The sequence below is a fragment of the Nematolebias whitei genome, chromosome 21, assembly GCF_014905685.2.
Source record: "Nematolebias whitei isolate Nwh7 chromosome 21, NemWhi1, whole genome shotgun sequence".
NCBI classification, from domain to species: domain Eukaryota; kingdom Metazoa; phylum Chordata; class Actinopteri; order Cyprinodontiformes; family Rivulidae; genus Nematolebias; species Nematolebias whitei.
The window spans coordinates 16,297,018-16,316,409 of NC_056518.1; the positions used below are offsets into that span (position 1 = coordinate 16,297,018).

Below are 19,392 nucleotides of genomic sequence, written 5' to 3' on the forward strand. Positions count from 1 at the left end.
CTTATAATCTGATGCACTTTATAATCTGATGCATTTTATAATCTGGTACACTTTATAATCTGATGCATTTTATAATCTGGTGTGCTTTATAATCCGATGCGCTTTATAATCCAATGCACTTTATAATCTGATGCACTTTATAATCTGATGCATTTTATAATCTGGTGCACTTGATAATCTGATGCACTTTATAATCTGATGCGCTTTATAATCTGATGCATTTTATAACCTGGTGCACCTTATAATTTGATGCATTTTATAATCTGGTGTGCTTTATAATCTGAAAAATATGCTAAACATTTCAGACTATGTTACTACCTTGTAATCACAATAAGCATTTCTAAACCAAATTTTTAGGATATAATATTAGTTGTAAATACTTACAATGCAGTGATAAAGTACAATATTATATGCTAAAAAATAGGTTTACAAATGCTTATTGTGCTTACAAGGTAGTAACTTAGTCTGACATGTTTACCATATTTTTCAGATTATAAGGCACATTTAGCGAAACAAAACAGTCAGATAAGTCAAACTTTATTCAAATGATTCACAATAACTCTCAACATTGTTCATTTGTAACACATAAAATCTGTTCGAGGTCAATAAGGCGCACCGGATTATAAGGCTCACTTTATATTTTTGAGAAAATTAAAGGATTTTAAGTGCGCCTTAAAGTTTGAAACATACGGTAATATAACAACTCTAGATGAAATATAAAGGTGAACTGATATGGCTCACTATTTGGCAAGAAACTGGTCAGTTTTGTGTCTCTGTCATACTTAATTAATGCATAATAAACAATTATGAATGGTTTATAAAGTGTTTATAGAGGAGATAATAATGTATCTATAAACTGTTTATTAGCTGAGGGAGTCTTATTGTCAAGTGGTACCCAAACATCTCTATGAATTTAAATAAAATGCTTTAATTGTTGCGTTATAGCTATGTTCTGTTCACAACAACACATTTGTTGGATAACTGTAAGAACCAGAAACTTTTAGGTTTAACATTTAACATGGACATTTTAAAGTTCGGGGCCCAAATTCACAAAACAAACTTCAAAAATCAGCATTTAAAACCCATCTAGGGTTGATCTGCATCACTGCAGCTGTTTCTGAAACCTGTTAATCTGGGATGCTTTGACGAGGCTTGGCCAAGATCAGGTTCCTTCTCTTGTCCTGGGTTAATTATTTTGCCTAACCCAGTTCAAGATGGCTGCAGCAGCTAATAGAAATAGTTCCATCTCATTTAATTTGACAGATACTGAGCTGAAATCGGGCGTGTTAGTAGCTGAGAGTCATCCCCAACACATGCTCAGAGCACCAATAGAGCTTGGTTTAAAACTTGAGGTGGCGGGCGATATGCATTCCTTCAAGAAATGCGTCTTTTTTTTCCCACTCTGCTTTCATGAAGTAGCGCCCAGGAGGACCAGCTTTAGTCTGACTCCATGGAAGGAGCAGAAAGGGAGGTTTTTGTCAGGAAGATCGTCCAAAAACAACATTAGAATACGTGAGAAAAGGCTGAATCTGAACTATTGGTTAATTCTGTCCGCGTTAAATCAGAGCCGAAACATTTTTGCACGTCACACCGGAGATGTCATGAACCGTATCTGACATTTACGAGAGCCCCGCTGCAGATTTCTGCGGCCGGTGATGACTCTGACGATGAGGAGCGAGGCACGAGCTGTTCATCATGAGTCTCTCTTTCATTTCCTGTTTCTTTCACGACACACAATAAAGTGACCCCCTTTTAAAACCAAAATGTCAGACCTGAAAAACCAAACAGCTCTCATTTCTCACAACAAGCACCAAAGTTTGATTTTTCCTTCCTGCTCTATTAAAAAATGTGTTTAAATTTGAGTTCACCGTCCTGGTGTGAAGCAGGAGGTGATTTAAAAGAGTGAGGACGTTGCCATAGATAGGCAATTTCCAAAGAAATGCTTTAACATGACCCAGACTGGAGCTGTTCAGAGGAAAACAGAAAGTCTGGCATCAGATTGATCAGGTATTAGTATCAGAGTGATCCCTTCAGATATTTTAGAGAGGATTTCAACACGTTTCATCACTTTTTAACCCTTGTGGGATTAGAAACACTCAGATGGACACTTGAATACACAAACACAAAGTGTATGTTTCAACTATGTTACTTTGAAAGTTGTATTATTATTATTATTATTTTAAATCTTTGCTTTTCGTCCATGTCTGAATTAGAGCAAACCCTGGTGGAAGCTGAAGACGTACGTCCGCTGGCCCCTCAACGCCGCCCACAGGAGAAAACTGAACTGGGTTCAGCTCGCCGGGCATAAAGGTACCAAACGTCCGGACCCGTTCAGACAGATATTGAACTGTTTACCGCTTTACAGAATTTAATAAAGTACAGATGGTGTTCCTGCAGTGACGAGCATTTTATAATTTTATATTATGAAAAAAAAAAAGCTTTGTATAGCCTATATTATATCACCCACTATGTCAGGGGTCTGCAACCTGCGGCTCTGGAGCCACATGCGGCCCTTTGGTCCCTCTGCAGCGGCTCCTTCAAGCTTTGACCAAAACTGACATCAAACTTAATTTTATTGGTTGTTATAACAACTAAAAGGGCTAGTTTTAGTAGTTTTACTGTCATTTATTTAGCAAATGTATGAATAATACATTACAAGGAGTAAAACTTTCACTTTATGCTTTATTTCTTCAAAGTAGGATACGTAATATTTCTACCAAAAAAAATAAATAATAAGAATGCAAAGTTTATTGTTTTAGTTTTTAGAAACTGGGCAAAAACTATATATTTGTTTCCCTCTTTACAAGAATCTCATCTTTTATTTTGTCTTAGACTGTAAAAATATCAATAAATGTTAAAAATCATTAGATATTTTTACTTTTATAAAATCGCCCCTGTCTAGAAAAGCGCCCTCCAACAAACTTAAAGTGGTCTGTGTTGAGAATCCCAGTTGTAGCAGGTATTGTGGTTCCGGACGCGTTTAATTTAGTGAACAAAGGGGCAGAAATGGATCTTTTGATCATAAAGGCTGCAGACCCTTGCACTTTGTTAAGGTGCTATTTATAAGACTGAGTTTGTTGCGGCTCCTCGGGCTGACGAAGTCCTTTGGATGAAAGACGAAACGTTTCAACAAAAAGAAGCCGTCCAGAGGACCTGACTTAACTCTGATGGAAAAGCTGTTATTGTTTACAAGTTTACAAAAAGTTATTTGTGCTGAGTGACAGCTTGAACGAGCGCTTCTTAAAATCAGAAATATTTTTCCTGTTTTTTAACATTTTTTTATGAGTTTGTTTCCAGTTTCCCACATAACTAAGTTACCGTCTTGACGCAGAAATATTTATATTGTTCTACTTTCTTTTGCTTTTTAAACAAGTATAAATGTGTTAATAACATAAAAAACCTTTTTATTTAATCCGAAAAACAAATAATAGTAACAAAAATACTAATTTTAAGGCAATTATTATTTGTTTTTAACTTAAAAATTTAATGCATTATTTAAAAAAATAAACAGCTCAAAGTTTCACTAACGTCTTCGTGGGAGACGGTTTAAAAATAAAACCAGATTTGAATAAAACCAGTCAAGATGAACAAACCACGAGATGTCTGCTTTCATACAGAAGAAAACAGGTTTAGTTTTATTATAAATATAAATCAGGTCATTGTGTTGACGTGAATCTTTTGTTTGGGATTTATAGAAAATTAAAAAAATGAAAACAATTGAATTGTAAAAATATTTCTTCTTCTGTTTTCCAGTTGTGTTCACTTACTGTTTGGAAATACGTCCGCTGACAAAGAATAAAAACGTGTTCAGTTTGTCATCACAGACAAATCAAGTTAATTATCTCGGTGCAGTCATTTGAATTTGATAAAACATCCCATAATTTCACATTTCCCAAACCTCCCATCTGTTCGTGTTGTCCGTTAAAGTCAGGGCGTCTTGAAAGCATGAAACTTTTTTTTTTATTTAAATTTCATCTTAGGCAACTTCAAAGCCGCAGATGAGGGCACCATTCTGAAGAAGTTCTCAGAAAATGAGATGCAGTGTTTCGAGAAGCTGCGGGACGACGAGCTGCGCCCGTTCGTCCCCGGTTACCACGGCGTCGTGGAAAAGGACGGAGAGTCCTTCCTGCAGATGACCGACCTGCTGGCAAGCTTTGATCATCCCAACGTGATGGACTGCAAAATGGGAGTGAGGTAAACCAGACGTCACTATTTATCTGCATTTACAGATTTTATTTACTCTTTTATGTGCAGACATTAAGACGAATGTGATTCCGTGCAGGGTTCTCGCCTGCGTTTCTTCTTTGCACCCTGTTTTTATGGTTGCGATCAACACTGGAGCTCTGTGGACATGAAATATCAATACAAGTGTTGATGAGTGACAGCCTGACGCGGTTTGCTCTATAAGGGAACACCTGTTGTAACTGCAGCCTGCACGCTTGGCTTCCTGCCACAGAGGGCCGCGCTCTCTCCTGTGCACAACTACACACACAGACACACACATGCATGAACGCATCATGAGTTCAAACATGATTTTGCATGCACAGACATGCAGCGGATACAAACAATGTTCAACCTGTACACACACACACACGCCGAACGATCAGACGTGTGCGCTTTAATCTCGCACACAAACACACATTGACCGTTTTGTTCGTGCAGTCCGTGTTTTCGTGCGTCCGCACGCTCTGCCCGAACGCACAAACACATTTTGCAAACTCAGGGTGTCCCTGGAGGCTCCCCTTTCTCGACCACAGAGCTGCCAAACCGCCAACTTGCGCGAACACGCACTTTCGCACGGCGAAGAGCTGGAGTCTCCTCGCAGCTTCCCTCTTCAGAGCAGAGGAAGTGTAGGCGACAAACTGAAACTGAAATTTACATCTGTTCGCTGTGAGTACGAGCAACAGCAGTGAAATAAAGAAGAATGCATCGTGTGGCGTTCACGGCTAAGCATGTTGCAGCTTTTACACCTTTAAACACAAACATGTCACTGTTAGAAATAAAACAGTGCCACTTTACATTAAGGCTCCCCTTATACATGGCTAATAAATAGCTTATAGATACGTTATTAATATTAATTCCTCTATAAACACTTTAAAAATCATAATAGTTTATTATGCATTAATTAAGGGTGACAGAGACAAACCTGACCAGTTTCTTGCCACATCTGTTCACCTATATATTTCATCTAGAGTTGTTATATTAAACATTTCTAACTTGTAAGCACAATAAGCATTTGTGAACCTAATTTTTTAAGATATAATATTAGTTGTAGATACTTATAATGCAGGATAAAGTGCAATATTATATGCTAAAGAAATAGGTTAACAAATGTTTATTGTGCTTATAAGGTAGTAACTTAGTCTGAAATGTTTAATATAACAACTCTAGATGAGACATATAGCTGAACAGATGTGGCAAGAAACTGGTCAGTTTTGTCTCTGTCACCCTTTATTAATGCATAATAAGCAGTTAATAATGATTTATAAAGTGTTTATATAGGAATTAATGACGTATCTATAGACTATTTATTAGCATCTATAAGGGGAGCCTTACTGTAAAGTGGTACCAATAAAACAATGTAGTGTAAAGCTTTGTTAAAAAAAATCAGGTCTCTCTTATGAGTCACCGAGGCTCAGTGGAATTAACCTGTATAATTAAAGGTTGAATGAAAAAACTATATATATATCTGAACACATAAACAGTTAGAATGTAGAAACAAGCGTTTTCCCTCTCCTTTTGTTAAAGGACATACCTGGAGGAGGAGCTTGTTCGAGCAAGAGAGCGACCCAAACCTCGGGAGGACCTGTACAAGAAGATGGTGGATGTGGACAAAGAGGGCCCGACTCCTGAGGAGCACTCCCAGCGAGGCGTCACCAAACCTCGCTACATGCAGTGGAGGGAGACCATGAGCTCCAGCAACACTCTGGGCTTCAGGATAGAGGGGATCAAGGTAGTGCAGGCCTACAAAAAAAAAAACCCAATCAAATAAAAATCAAAATCAACTTGTGGTTGAGGACCATGATTCGGTTTTTAGTGGTCATTCTCATGTTTTTGAATCTGTGCACAGGCATGAGGTGCGTGTGAAGCAGCAGAGCCACGTCACATGGTGTCATTCAGTTTAACAGGAAAGCATCTTTAGTTCCTGAGCAGATTGTTTTGTATATTTTGTTAGCAGGACATCTTAAGAATGAAGAGACAGGGTCACTATGATGTTTCTGACATTTCGCAGCAGAAACATTTAGACTCAAGGTTGATGCTAATCAGAGATTCTGGCTGTATGAAAAATAATTTCTCTTTGCTTAGCTTTAATTTTTTTAGTCTTTGCATTTGTATCTTCTGCTGGCCTCAGTCTCTACTGCACAATTATATTAAGACAACAAACATTTCTGCAGGATGAAGCTGCCTGCCATGTTTCACTCAGGGATGATGTAAACCCAGTGATACTTTTATTCACACTCACCATTCTGAAAATATATCAAGTGTTTTTATACAATCTGACAGTTTTGCTTCCCCTACTTTGAATTTTTCTTAATAAAGGCATTAAATAGCTTATGTTTGTCCACTTGTACATAAACTTGATAGAGAAGAAAGGAGAACAAGTTAGTCGATAAAGAAGGAGCTTCCTCGGACCACAAGGCGTGAACTTCTTTGTTCCAAAGGTGCAGCAGAGCTGCCAGTTTCAGAACAACACGTCTGATGACTAAGTATCCACAACGATTAACAAGACGCACCTTTAAAAAACAAATCAAGAGTGTAGTAATCCCTCACTACTTCGCGGTTCATTTTTCGCGGACTCGCTCTATCGCGGTTTTTCAGCATTTGACACAACGGCTGATTGATGGATGAGCAGCACGATCGGCATGGATTTTTTAAAATTTAAAGTAAACGATTTTGAATGATGTAGCACCTGTTTGCAAGCTTCCTCCTGCAGCTGATCAGCTGATCTCCGTGCAGAGCGGCGAAGTGGGCGTGGCCGAGAGTGCAGCAGGAGGCAGAGAGCTGAAATCATGACATTCTGTGCTCTTTTAGAAAGTTTAGATTAGAAACATTGTTTAGAATACTGCAAAATTGTGGGAAGGATTTAAAATACATTTATATTTATATAATGCCATTCTCAATGTTCAATACATATTGAACATTATTATTGATATTGTTTATCTTATTTCTTTATATATTGTTATTTTTAAAACATTTTAGGAACGGTTTGTGTGAAACTTTTTTTATCGTGGGACAATAAAGGCTGTTTCTATTATATATATATATATATATATATATGGGGCTTCCAGGTATGGTATGGATCCCCAGTGATAAACGAGGGACTACTGTATTACATGTAGATTTATGAGAAACAAAGAACATATTAAAAACCTCCATATGCTCATAAATCTTTGCAGATTATTCTCCATGAGGACACAGTCCTGTTTATTTTCCTTTCTAACTTAAAGCTTTTGCAGCTTTAAAGAATTCACATAAATGCAGACAGATCGCAGAAACACAACTCTTTTATGTGCTGCAGAATGATGCAAAACAGCAAACGAAACTGTATTCTGTGATTTTATGAGGAAAATATAAACATAAAATCTTGATAGAGGACATTTTATTGTGATATAAAGTTTTTTTTTAATCTTTTCCTTTCAGAAACATGATGGTTCATGTCGAACTGACTTCAAGAAAACCCGATCGAAGCAGGAAGTCATCAAGGTGTTTAAGGACTTTGTCGGAGGGGACTTCAGCATTATAGTATGTGGCAGTCACTTAGCTTCTTTATGCACATTTACAGAGTATTACTTTATTTAAGAACACACACAGATGACCTTACAGCAGTAATATACACACAGTTACAGGCGTCACCTGAAATGCATGAGTGATTATAAACCCGAGCTGTGCCAGCTCTCACATCTGTGTTCACAGTTTAAACGAGGCTAAGTCAATCATTTTATCATCTCTGTGCTTATATTTGACATATTAGGGATGGTTTAATAACAAATAGAAGAAAAACTTCTAGTATTTGAACAGTAAGAGCAGAGCAATCCGATCTGCACAGTAAATATTAACACTGCATGGCTGGCTGAGTTTTGCTCTTCAGATCCACACACTACGCCTCACTGTGCTACAGATACCTTAACTTTTGGGTTCAGGATGTAATTACATAATATATTTGTCTTTTCTTCCTCCCCTTGAAACACAGACGTCTTATTTGCACAGACTGACAGAGATCCGGCAAACCCTGAACACGTCAGAGTTCTTCAGGAGTCACGAGGTGAGGACTGATATGACCGTGAAGATGAGTCACGGTTTTACAGGAATAAAAACCGCTGGCACAGCAACTCCCTGACTTACCCCAATACAAGGTCGCTTGAGCTCGTTTTCGTCAAACTACCACAAAACTGACTAACACTTAAATACGTCAACACTAATGCGCATACGGTATCTAAAAAAATTTATAAAAAGAGCTATGTTTTAAAAGCATTAAAATTCACTTTATGTGCATTTTTATCATTTTACATGTCAGTAAATGATTTAATAGGTACAAATTCATAAATTGTAGGCTACACAATAATCTACAACAAAATGGCCTTTGAAAACTGGTGTTCGTCACTCCAGATAAGTTTTATACACTTGACCCAAAATGCCTAAAAAGTCTGAAAACAAGCCAACACAAATTAAATTAAATGCTGTTCTTGAATTCTTCAGATTACACAAAATACTCAGTCACTCTGTAAAGGTAATTTGTTGAAGGTTTGACCACAATAGTCAAAATGATTGTACCTTTAACTTCTAGTTATTCATTGAATATTATGGGCTCTGGAGAGCAGGGGCGATTCTAGGATCTGACCTTTTGGGGTGTTTAGCCCCCAGTACTGACAATGGCTCTTGGTTTGAACAACGCACCCCATGGTGTGGTTTGTGAGAAATACAAAAGCTTAGGACACCTTGTATTCACAGGCGGTCTCCCATCTAAGAACTAACCAGTCCTGACCCTGTTTAGCTCACGAGATCAGACTAGATCGAACGAGACTGGGCATGTTCAGGGTGGTGTGGCCATAAACGAAGAGTTCAGTCACAAATAGGACTTAAAGGATCATAGCAAACAAAGACTAAACTTATGCAACCAGAAGTTGCAACATATATCTACATTTAAAACAAACCAAACAAAGCACAACTAGCTTTAAGCGTTAACCTTTAATTTACTGTAACTATTATCCATCAATTATCTTTTACACGTTTCTTCCATTTGGGTCACGGGGATCACCGGTGCCCAGCAATCATTGTGCGAGGGGCGGGGTACACCCTGGACAGTTCGCAAGTCCATCACAGGGACTGTAACTATTAATCATACAATTATGACAGAAAATGCAGGATTTACCTGCAGTTACCTTCGTACAAATGAACATGTGGTACTTCCTGTTTATCACTGTTGTGTTCAGCTGACCATCAGGTCGACCTCCAGCTGTTATCAGTCTTACATTTTTCCAGACTCTGCTTAGGTTTTTGAAATGGAATAAACTGTATTTCCACTCAGGGTAACTCTGTTTGAATTACATGTTCCCCACTGATGTTTAATCATATTTTCCTGATGATTTTTTACAAAATCCCTCTGGCTGCAAAGCGTTCATAATTTCAAAACTTCAACAATGTTGTCAAAGGGAAAAGGGGGGACCGAGATGGGGTAGAGGCAAGGCAGCCGGCCCAGGACCAGAAAGCCACGGCTCGACTCCCAGTCAACCCCACATGTCGTGGTGTCTCTGAGCAAGACGTCTAATCCCCAATTGCTCCCAGGACACTCACTAGCTGCCCACTGCTCCACCTGGGTATATCCCAAGTGCAATAGGTTAAATGCTGAGAACCAATTTTGTCATTGTATGGACATCATATAGCATTTATACTTATATTTATTTATACTTGTAGTTCCTGAACATATAAGGGGTGTTTCACTTCGGGACAAGTTGTGATCGTTGATTGGTCAGTTGCTCAACGAGCCTACTGGACTGATTGAGATTTGGCGTCGAGGAGCCAACTCGTGCCAAAAAAAATCATAAATTTTACTGGCACGTTCAAGAGTGTCATAATTTACTCCACATTTATTTCCAATTTATTAAATATTTTGGTGAATCTAAGGTTTGAGAACTGTTTCCTTACAAAATCCTAATGATGGTTTCTTTATTTTTCAAGGGTGCTGAGGTAAAATTTAGGGGGTGCTTGAACACCCACAAAAAGAGGCTAAAGCTGCCACTGCCAGAGAGACTATAACTCACTCAGGTGGTTAAAAGAGGTGTCAATCAAAAGGGGCGGGCCTACACAGCTATTTTGACACAGTGGTATTTAAATTTGAAGCTCAGAGTAGAGTCTGGGGCTCTTGTGTTTGAAACTTTTTAAATATGTCTCACCTAAGGTGCTGAAGGATGAGCATGATGCTGTCCTGGCAGCCCACATCCTTACAGGGAAACTATGTTTTTTCCTCTTTAATGCGGATTTATGTTTTTTTAATTCTTGGTAAACATGTGCAGAAAAGGAAGAAATACAAAAGCTAAAACTAATTCTTGTCCTTTCTTCCTCAGGTCATCGGCAGCTCTCTCCTCTTCGTCCATGACCACACGGGAAACGCACAGATCTGGATTATTGACTTCGGCAAAACCACAGCGCTACCAAAGGGTCAGACTTTAAGTCACGATGTTCCCTGGCAGGAAGGCAACCGGGAGGATGGGTACCTGTGGGGGCTGGAAAACCTTTTCCACATTCTGGGGTCCGTCAGCAACGAAGAAACTGGTGGCTTTGTTGACAAGAAGAACAGCCAGACCACACACAGCCTGTGTGACCTTTAACTTGTAAGAAACTAAAATGAACTCCGATGAGCTTCACAAAAACATCTTACGGGTGGTTTTATGCATCCTGGTTTGATTTGGGCGATTTATGCTTCATCAAAGCACAAAGAAGGTGCCCACAACACACTCAGGCTTTCACCTTCCTAGAATGAATACTGAAACTGACTGATGGGACTAAAATAATCAGAAAGTTGCTCACCAGTGACTGAACGGCAGAACAAATAATAATAATAATTATTATTATTATTATGTGTTGTCATCATTGTATTTTTCTATACAATGGCAAAATTAGTTCTCTGCATTTAACACATTGCACCTGAGATGCACACAGGTGGAGCAGTGGGCAGCTATGTAAGCACCTGTGGCGCAATTAGGGATTGGGTGTCTTGCTCAGAGGCAACATGTGGGAAAGGCTGGGGATTGAACCTGAGACTTTTGGGTCCTGAGTCGGCTACCCTACCTCTTGACAGCTGCACGACTACAGCTTTATACCACCTCACAGAAAAGCAGTGAAAGGATTACACTTAAAAAAGGTATTTTACAGACTTACATATATATATATATATATTATATTACAAAGTATATATTCTCCAATTATTACTGCAAGAGTCGTTGCGCCACCATTTGTCAGTGTGATAATATGAAAGCTCAATGAAATGAAAGATGTAAGTGAAATTAAAATGGAGACTGTTTGAAGGTAAAACACTCTCTGGTTTCTACATCAGCACAGACTGAGTCCACTCTTTACTGTAATCCACACAAACTAAATGAGGTGAATATGAAAACACTGATTCATTTTCATGAAACCCATTTCATCATTTTGATTTTTATTGGTTTGAGGTGCCGCCAGTTTATATAAAATGAGATTATTTTGAAGACAGGGTAAAATGAAACGCTCCAGGGTTTTGGAAATATACTCTTATAAGAAAGGGCTTCATTTTTTTTTTTTTTTCCATTCTTAAAACTTCTACATCCCAGACAAGTCTCTCCAGCGTGTCCCCGACAGCAGCGCTCCAAGGATCATTCAGGCACACAAACTCCTCCACAGCTGTAAGATGAAGATTCACAGAGGAGTTCTATGTTAATACTTTTTTATTATTTTTTAGAAAGAGCCATTTTGGTAAGTATTTTCCAAAAAATTTATTTACAAGTCAACAGCTGGAAATCAAAACATTCATGTTTCCAGTAAGCCTAGGGAAGATGTAATAAAAATATACTATAGGCAGGTTTGGGTTTCACGTGGTCATGAAGGCAGCAACTATTAAAGTAAATAAAAATGAACTGAAAACATAAATTCATGTAAGAAATGTTCAGATTTTACATGAATGACTTGCTTTGACAGAAAAAAAAGATTGATACTGGTTGAATACAGGCACAACATGACAATAACTTTAAACATGAACAAACACAAATGTTTTTAAAATATTACAAATCCAGTGGGTTGCTCCGGTCTACAGCAGTGAGTATAAAAATAATATTTTTCACAGCTGCAATGTTGGCTTCCAACTGTTCAATTACAGGTTTATCAGATGGGTTACTGACCACGAGAACACCAGAACATGAAGAAAATTCATCAGAAATATTACAGAATAGGTCAATTAATTGTTTTCAATCAGATGCAACATAATTCGGTCTTTAAAAAAATTCTAACAAAAAAAACCCCCCGTAAACATCCTTTCCACTGCTTATTTTTGACGCAAAAAACAGCAATAAAATGACAAAATGTTGATTTATTTGAAAAATATTGAAGTTAAACAAAAAAATTAGATTAAACGTCACTTTTTCATTTGTGACATCTTTAAATTTCGGTTAAAATGTTGAATAAAGTTTTGAGATGAGAGTGAGATACAGCTCTGAAACTTAAATGTACCCTTTCCTACTCGTGTAAAAACATTCTGCAATTAACTTTTAGAAGGGTGTTCGAACACATTAGTTTCATTTCAGCTGGCCTGAGCATGATAACTGACATGATGATATCATGATATATCATCATATCATGTATCATGATTATAAAAAAATTTATATATATATATATATATATATATATATATATATATATATATATATACATATACAGTTATTTCAATTTATAATAAAAACAGCATTTACAAAATTACCAATATTAGCTACTAAACTTCCTAAATAAAAACAAAACTCTAAATGTGAATACTGAATAAAGATGTCCACATTTTAACCCTATAATGACTAATATTTATAAAACTAGTTTATTTGCAGCATATCATTTGGTTTTCAAAAACCGAAGTCCTCTACCTGCTGGATGAACACAAATATTTTACAAGGCAGTGATTAACTACAATACAGAAAATATTAATATTCTAATAGAAAGCTACAAATAAAACAGGTTCATCCAGTGTACAAAATGAAGGCAAATATATCCACAGATGTGAAGTTTAGTTAGGTTTTTTTTTTTTTACAATTATTATAATAAATTATAATTTTATGTGTATTTATAGACCACTTGCAGGCCAGGTAAACATTAGTACATAAAATAAAAAATCCTTCACTTATTAAACTCATAGGAAGTGACAGTAAAGAAGCTGCTCTGTAGCATAACGCCAAAACCAGATCTGCAAACCTTCTGCAAAGTTCTGTATTTTATATCTAAAATATTCTAATCAAGACTTTATGTCCTGTTCAACTGTGTTCAGTTGGGAGCTCTGGGCTGAGACACATTTGAACCATCAGTCTGAATACTGTCCAAATGAAACATGATGTAAAAATAAAGAAAATAAATACCTTACGTGCCATGAAATACACGTCACCGCTGTCATTTAGGAGACTAGATGTTCACATTATATGGGGGAAGCTATAATTTGGCACACATTAAAGTATAGGTGAAAAGTTTCAAGTACACAAATAATCACTTATGAAGGACTTCCACTTCCTATTTAAATCAACATTAAGTGTAACAACTTACTTGTGTTTTACTCTGAAATTAAAGTTATTGTTCAACATGAATAAAGATCTATGAGGAAAATATGATTTACAGTGAGGACTATCTGCCCTATGCTTCTCTGTGGGAAAAGATCATTTTACTGCCACAGAAAGCAACGAGGAAGAAGAAACTGGAGTTACGTTTTATGAAAAGTCTGACAGAACTCACTGTTAGAGTAATGCAGAACAAACAATGGCACTGTAAACCTTGTTAAATGGGTAAATTAGGAAAAGACAAACCATCTTTGGCTGTTTTTTTCCAGATAGCAGTTGCTTCCAAAGTTCTTCAGAATTGCTAAATACTGTTTGGGTGGACGTTCAAACGTTATCTGTCTCCAGCTTCAATAAATATCATTCCTTGTATAAATGCTCCAACTAAATACATATTGCCAAAGCTTTCATTAGACAAAGGGGAAAAGTTTTTATAGCAGGGGATTCTTGGACATTTCGACGACAAGCTGCTCAGTGTTTCAGGTTCAGTGTTTAGCTACCAGAAGGCCACAGTTCATGTCTGATTACAGCATGGACGTCGTATCAAAATACAGTTTCTTTGTGTCTATCTCGGTGTTTTCCAGCATTCTAGGAGCTGTAATAGTTTTATCCGATGGCCATATTCTGTTTTTGAGTCCTTTCGTTAGGTTTCTGGTTGTTCATATTTTAATCCAAACCCTCGTTAGATGTGGGCGACGCTGAGGTCTTCAGACAGAGAGAAGCCAGAGTCTCGATCACGTGTGGGCTTCTCGGTTTTGGTACATCTCTTCATGTCCTCGTGTCCGCAACTGCTGTGGCGCTTCAGCAGGAGTTTAGGCATAGAGGATGAGGAGGTATGAAACCCTGGTGTCAGACTGAGGCAGGTTCCTGGAGGAACACCCAGAGCAGAGCTGGTGTTTGTGATGGCTTCTGAGGCTTTGGACGTAACCATCGGCAGGCTCTCCGCCTCGTAGCTCTGGTCATCGTAAGCGTAGTTGACGTTCCCACAGGGGAAACTTTGGAGCTTCGCCAGGTTCATCCCAGGGTTTGAAGTGGCACCCGCTGGGGTTTTTTGGGATGTTGGGGCTGCCTGAATCTGGCAGGTGGAAGAGGAAATGGAGCTGAGGTAGGTGCTGCTACAAACAGCCTTGTTGTTCTCTGTAGCCGAGCTGCAGGACTGGGAGTTGGGGGTGTTGCTAGAGAGTGGCACAGACTGAGTGTGGACCAGTGTCTTCTTCCCCCTGAAGCTTTCCAAGACCCACGAACCGTATGTTGGATTCCAGAGGTTCTTCGTCTTGTTCTTCAGCCTCTGGCTCCCTGAGGAGGAGCTGTTCCTGGAGCAGGGTGGGTGATGGGGAGGCTCAGGGTGGAGGACGTGTCCGGGAGCGGGAACGGTCTCAGCCCAGGACGGCTCCAGCAGCTCGCAGCATGATGTCACCTCATGGTGGACTGGGTGGGTTCTCTGCAGGAGAAGACGTGGTTTGGTGGGCTGTGGGGGGAGGACAGGTGCTGTGAAGCCCTTGGGGGAGAAACCCAGCTGGGGAGGCAAATCCTGACAAATGGGATGAGAGACCAGCAGTGGATTGAGGATGTGAGAGGCAGCGGCAGGAGGACGCATCGCAATGCTTCCATCATCCTCGGTGTTAGGACTGTATTCCACAGGTAGGGGCGTATTTATCACATCGGGGTCCTGACGAAAGTTAAGACACAGCTAGATTACAAGTTTTAGGTTCTAAAAACAAATAGAAAAACATGAAATTTGGTGATTTCATGCAGTGATGGACACAAAGTTAAGATGAAGTCACCTGAGTGCAGTAGTTGATTCTCTCCAGGATAGTTGAGAAGTTGGGTCGGTGATCAGGACAGTGCTGCCAACACTGGGTCATGAGCCGATAACTTAACAGAACAGACGTAAAATAATAAATGTAAAAGTGTATTTTATGCACCTTTTTGTAAGTGCATTTAATAAATGATGGTCTAAAGGGCCGCTCATAATTACTTACACAGGCCCCGGGCAGCTTTTAGGAGGATCCATCCTGCCTCCGCTGGTGACGAACTCCAGAACCTCCTGGTTGGTTTTACAAGGATAAGGCATGTAACCCAGAGACAGTATCTCCCAGAGCAGCACCCCAAATGACCTGCAGGAGGAGACACAGATCAACTCTGAGGGGACGAGTCTGTTAGATTCTGAATCTTGTGCTCAAATGTTCTTCAGGATGAGAAAACAACCAAAACACACAAAAAAAAAAAATACACAAAAATGAATCCAACGTGGTGAGCTCAGGTTAAATGTTTACATCTCAACCATCAAGAAGCAATTAAATTGTTTTCTGATCATAGCTCTGGTTTGACTTTACATTTAGTTGCATTATATATTATTCATAACAATAGTTAATTCCCATATTTGACGGTTTAATACTCTGGAGCATCACAATCACTCAGTCCAACACTGCTCTGTTTAAATGTTATTCACCTGTTGAATGAATGCGGATCTTTGCATCATTTCTTGGCTCATTTTACACTGACCTTTTTTTTAAGGAAAAAACCTTTTCACATATATGTTGTTAATTTGACTTTTTGACTTGGCCCATATGGTAGAAGTTGTTTGCTGTTTAAATGGTGTTGCCAGATGCTGATGTGCCAACGTTAGTTTGAACACTTGATCCTCAGAAACAGTAATTTGTCTCACTTCCCAACAGCTGTTTCTTTAATTTAAGTGTCTAAATTTAACTCAAACTCTGTTCCTTTTTGCCAAGTATAAGTGTATATATTAGTGTAAATATGCTGTTATTATACCAGGTATCAGTTTTGCAGGTGAAGATTCCCTCCATGAAGGCCTCAGGGGGCATCCATTTCACAGGCAGCATGGCACGGCCACCTTTCCTGTAATAACTGGCCCTGAAATGAAAGAAAAAGCAGAAATACGTTATATATTAGAGTTTTAATGTCCAGTTTAAAATAGAATGTAAGCAGCATTGTTGCCCCCTGAGTAAAACCAAGATTATTAATATTCTATTCCACTAATGACCACATCAAACAACTTTTGGCGCCCATGAAAGACATCACATAAATGTATCATAGCTGTCAGTAAACAAACCTGTAAATGTCCCGAGCCATGCCAAAGTCCCCAATCTTAGCCACTCTCTCTGCTCCAGAGCAGGTTAGCAGGCAATTCCTGGCAGCAATGTCTCTAAAAAGCGATACATTTGTTAGAATAAAAGCCTCTTTGTAAGAACAATAACCTTTTGAAAATCTGTCCAGTCCTATTACTCTGATTCTCGTTGTTTTGTCTTAAATTTGTTTGAAAATTGGCACAGTTTCACCTGCATGTCAAGACAGACGATGAATAATACGAATAAACGGTGACTGGATGTGCAACAGTGTTTCAAATGGTCAGATTTTTACAACTTTATAAGGTTTAAAGTAAAGGTTTAGACGTTTATTTATTTATTTTTTAATTTTTTTTAGATGGCCTCCCTTCTCCCCGTACAGCCATCCTCTCCACACCATTATTATGAAATATTTATTCTAGTGACTATCTAGTGTAGGTTTTTTTTTTTTATTTTTTTTTTTTTTTTAATAGGATAGAAAGAAAGAAAAGACAAAGTAAGACTCCAAAATATAAGAAATATACACAAAGAGAGCACACGGCAAAACACCCGGCCACTGTCTGTTCACCTGCAAAGAACATGACAAAACACAGCAACAAAATACATATGTATAAAGAACTTAAAATATTCATGGCTTTGCAGTAAGTTTCCATAAATATATATACCCATACCTACGCCTATATACATACATACATACACATGAATATACATTCACATATATATCTATATATCTATATATCTACATATAAAGCCTACATAAGCATCCCTGCTTCTATTTGTGTGTGGTTGTGAGCATGCATAAGGTTTAGACGTTTTTAAATGAAATGATCCTAGTGGGAGATGGATTTCTTGCAGTCATGGTGACAGAAGATCCGATGAACCCTTTTAGACACAGCACTCCACACAGATCACAGCCCAGCCTGTGATGATACGCTGCATTTTGTGCAGCTGGACACAGTTTTTACTGTCACTCAAAATAAACCGACTGCAGGTCTGAACCTGTGTATGAACTGGTTCTCCTCCAGGTATCGACAGCCACAGGCGATGTCTCGGGCCATCTGCAGCAGCTCCAGCATGGTGAGCGTGGAGGTCTGGCTCTGATGATATCACAGCTCAAATTAGTACAAAATATATATATATTTATGAAAAACAGAGGTGAACACAAAGCTGCAGCGTCGACTTACCACTCGTGGCCTGTTCTGTCTCAGGAAGGTTTTCATGTCTCCTCCAGTCATCAGTTCCAGTAAGATGAAGCGTGGCAGGATGTTCAGGCTGACGCCGACACAGCGGACAATGTTCTCATGACTGAACTTGCTGCGAGGACAAAAGGCGAACAAAGCAGGACTGGTTTAGCAGAGCTGCACATTTGATCATTTAACTTAAAACAAGACCGAATGTTGGTTAAAAAAAATAATAATTCTGTTGTGGTTGCTCTTGAAATGTACATTAGCATTTCCAGTTGATAACTGAACCAATTAAATGTGCTTATTATGGGAAATTTAGCTTTTGTTTGGATGCCAGCAGCTAAAATGGGGATCTGATCCAACTAAAAGTCCCTTTTTCTTCTAAATAAGCCACATCTTTATCCAAAATATCTCCAACTTGACAAAAATTCTCTTTAGAGGTTTGAGAAATATGGTTAGTGTATGTTAAAGGCAAAATAAAAATGGAATATTTTACTGTTTTCCCCCCTGGACTCAAAACGTACAACTGCAGATATGAATTTTCCCTTGATGTTTACATTAATGCTCCTCTCATCCACTGTGATATTTCACCTGAACAATATGCATACTGCACGACCCCATTTTCTTAAAGGTTTGGAAAGTCTCTTATAACACAAAGGTGTAGCTGGATGACTCCTTTGATGAACAAAACGACAGAGCATCCAGGAACTCAAGTGTAAATGCGAGTTTGGTGCACCTCATAATCAGCGCCTCCATTAGGAAATCCATTTCATCTTGTTCGGAGCAGATTTCTGGAAGAGTCTGTGAAGCAGAAAGAATCAGACTGAAGCAGATTGAATTGCATGCCTTTGTCAAAGGTAACTACATCTCTGGATGTAGTTAATCAACAGCACACTGAAAAGCAGGCAGCACCCTGCAGAGTGCTGAGTTACCCTTATTTTATGAACTACCTTGTTATGTGAGGACACATGTGTACAGACTTGATTTATTTTTTGTTCTTTTGTCTGGTTAGGGGAAAACAAATGACAGTTTTTAACCTGAACGCATCACAAAAATACGTTCAGCCTAGACAAATAAGAGCATCTCTGCAGGACGTTGTCGAGTGGATTATATGTGCCATTTTTCTGCAAATCGGTGCAACTTGTTCTCAGCCAACAATGTTCAATCAGGTCATCTGGACGGTTTCTTTTTTTTGTGCTGAGACGTTGCGTCCTTCATCCAAAGGACTTCCTCAATCTGAGACGCCACCAAACAAAACTGATTCCCCTAGACACCATACTCCATACAACAAAGTTCATGCTCAGTCATCCAGGTACCAAATCAAATAATGCTCAGTCAGGTCATCTG

General features: G+C 38.6%; 2 protein-coding genes across 2 annotated transcripts in view; one reads left to right on the plus strand and one right to left on the minus strand.

The window, feature by feature from the left end:
* The window catches only part of itpka (inositol-trisphosphate 3-kinase A), a 14,528-nt gene extending 3,492 nt beyond the window's left edge, over positions 1 to 11,036 (plus strand). The window contains exons 2-7 of the mRNA XM_037694510.1: positions 2,214 to 2,310; positions 3,981 to 4,194; positions 5,749 to 5,953; positions 7,642 to 7,743; positions 8,192 to 8,263; positions 10,563 to 11,036. Of these exons, the coding sequence (XP_037550438.1) occupies positions 2,214 to 2,310; positions 3,981 to 4,194; positions 5,749 to 5,953; positions 7,642 to 7,743; positions 8,192 to 8,263; positions 10,563 to 10,826 (954 nt within the window). The 3' untranslated portion in view covers positions 10,827 to 11,036. The remainder of the gene's footprint in view (positions 1 to 2,213; positions 2,311 to 3,980; positions 4,195 to 5,748; positions 5,954 to 7,641; positions 7,744 to 8,191; positions 8,264 to 10,562) is intronic.
* Positions 11,037 to 14,342: 3,306 nt separating this feature from the next.
* Positions 14,343 to 19,392, minus strand: part of ltk (leukocyte receptor tyrosine kinase) — a 68,643-nt gene continuing 63,593 nt past the window's right edge. Inside the window, exons 22-29 of the mRNA XM_037694891.1 lie at positions 18,782 to 18,846; positions 18,046 to 18,175; positions 17,861 to 17,958; positions 16,849 to 16,941; positions 16,548 to 16,649; positions 15,755 to 15,889; positions 15,557 to 15,647; positions 14,343 to 15,441 (exon numbers count right to left, since the gene is read on the minus strand). Of these exons, the coding sequence (XP_037550819.1) occupies positions 14,455 to 15,441; positions 15,557 to 15,647; positions 15,755 to 15,889; positions 16,548 to 16,649; positions 16,849 to 16,941; positions 17,861 to 17,958; positions 18,046 to 18,175; positions 18,782 to 18,846 (1,701 nt within the window). The 3' untranslated portion in view covers positions 14,343 to 14,454. The remainder of the gene's footprint in view (positions 15,442 to 15,556; positions 15,648 to 15,754; positions 15,890 to 16,547; positions 16,650 to 16,848; positions 16,942 to 17,860; positions 17,959 to 18,045; positions 18,176 to 18,781; positions 18,847 to 19,392) is intronic.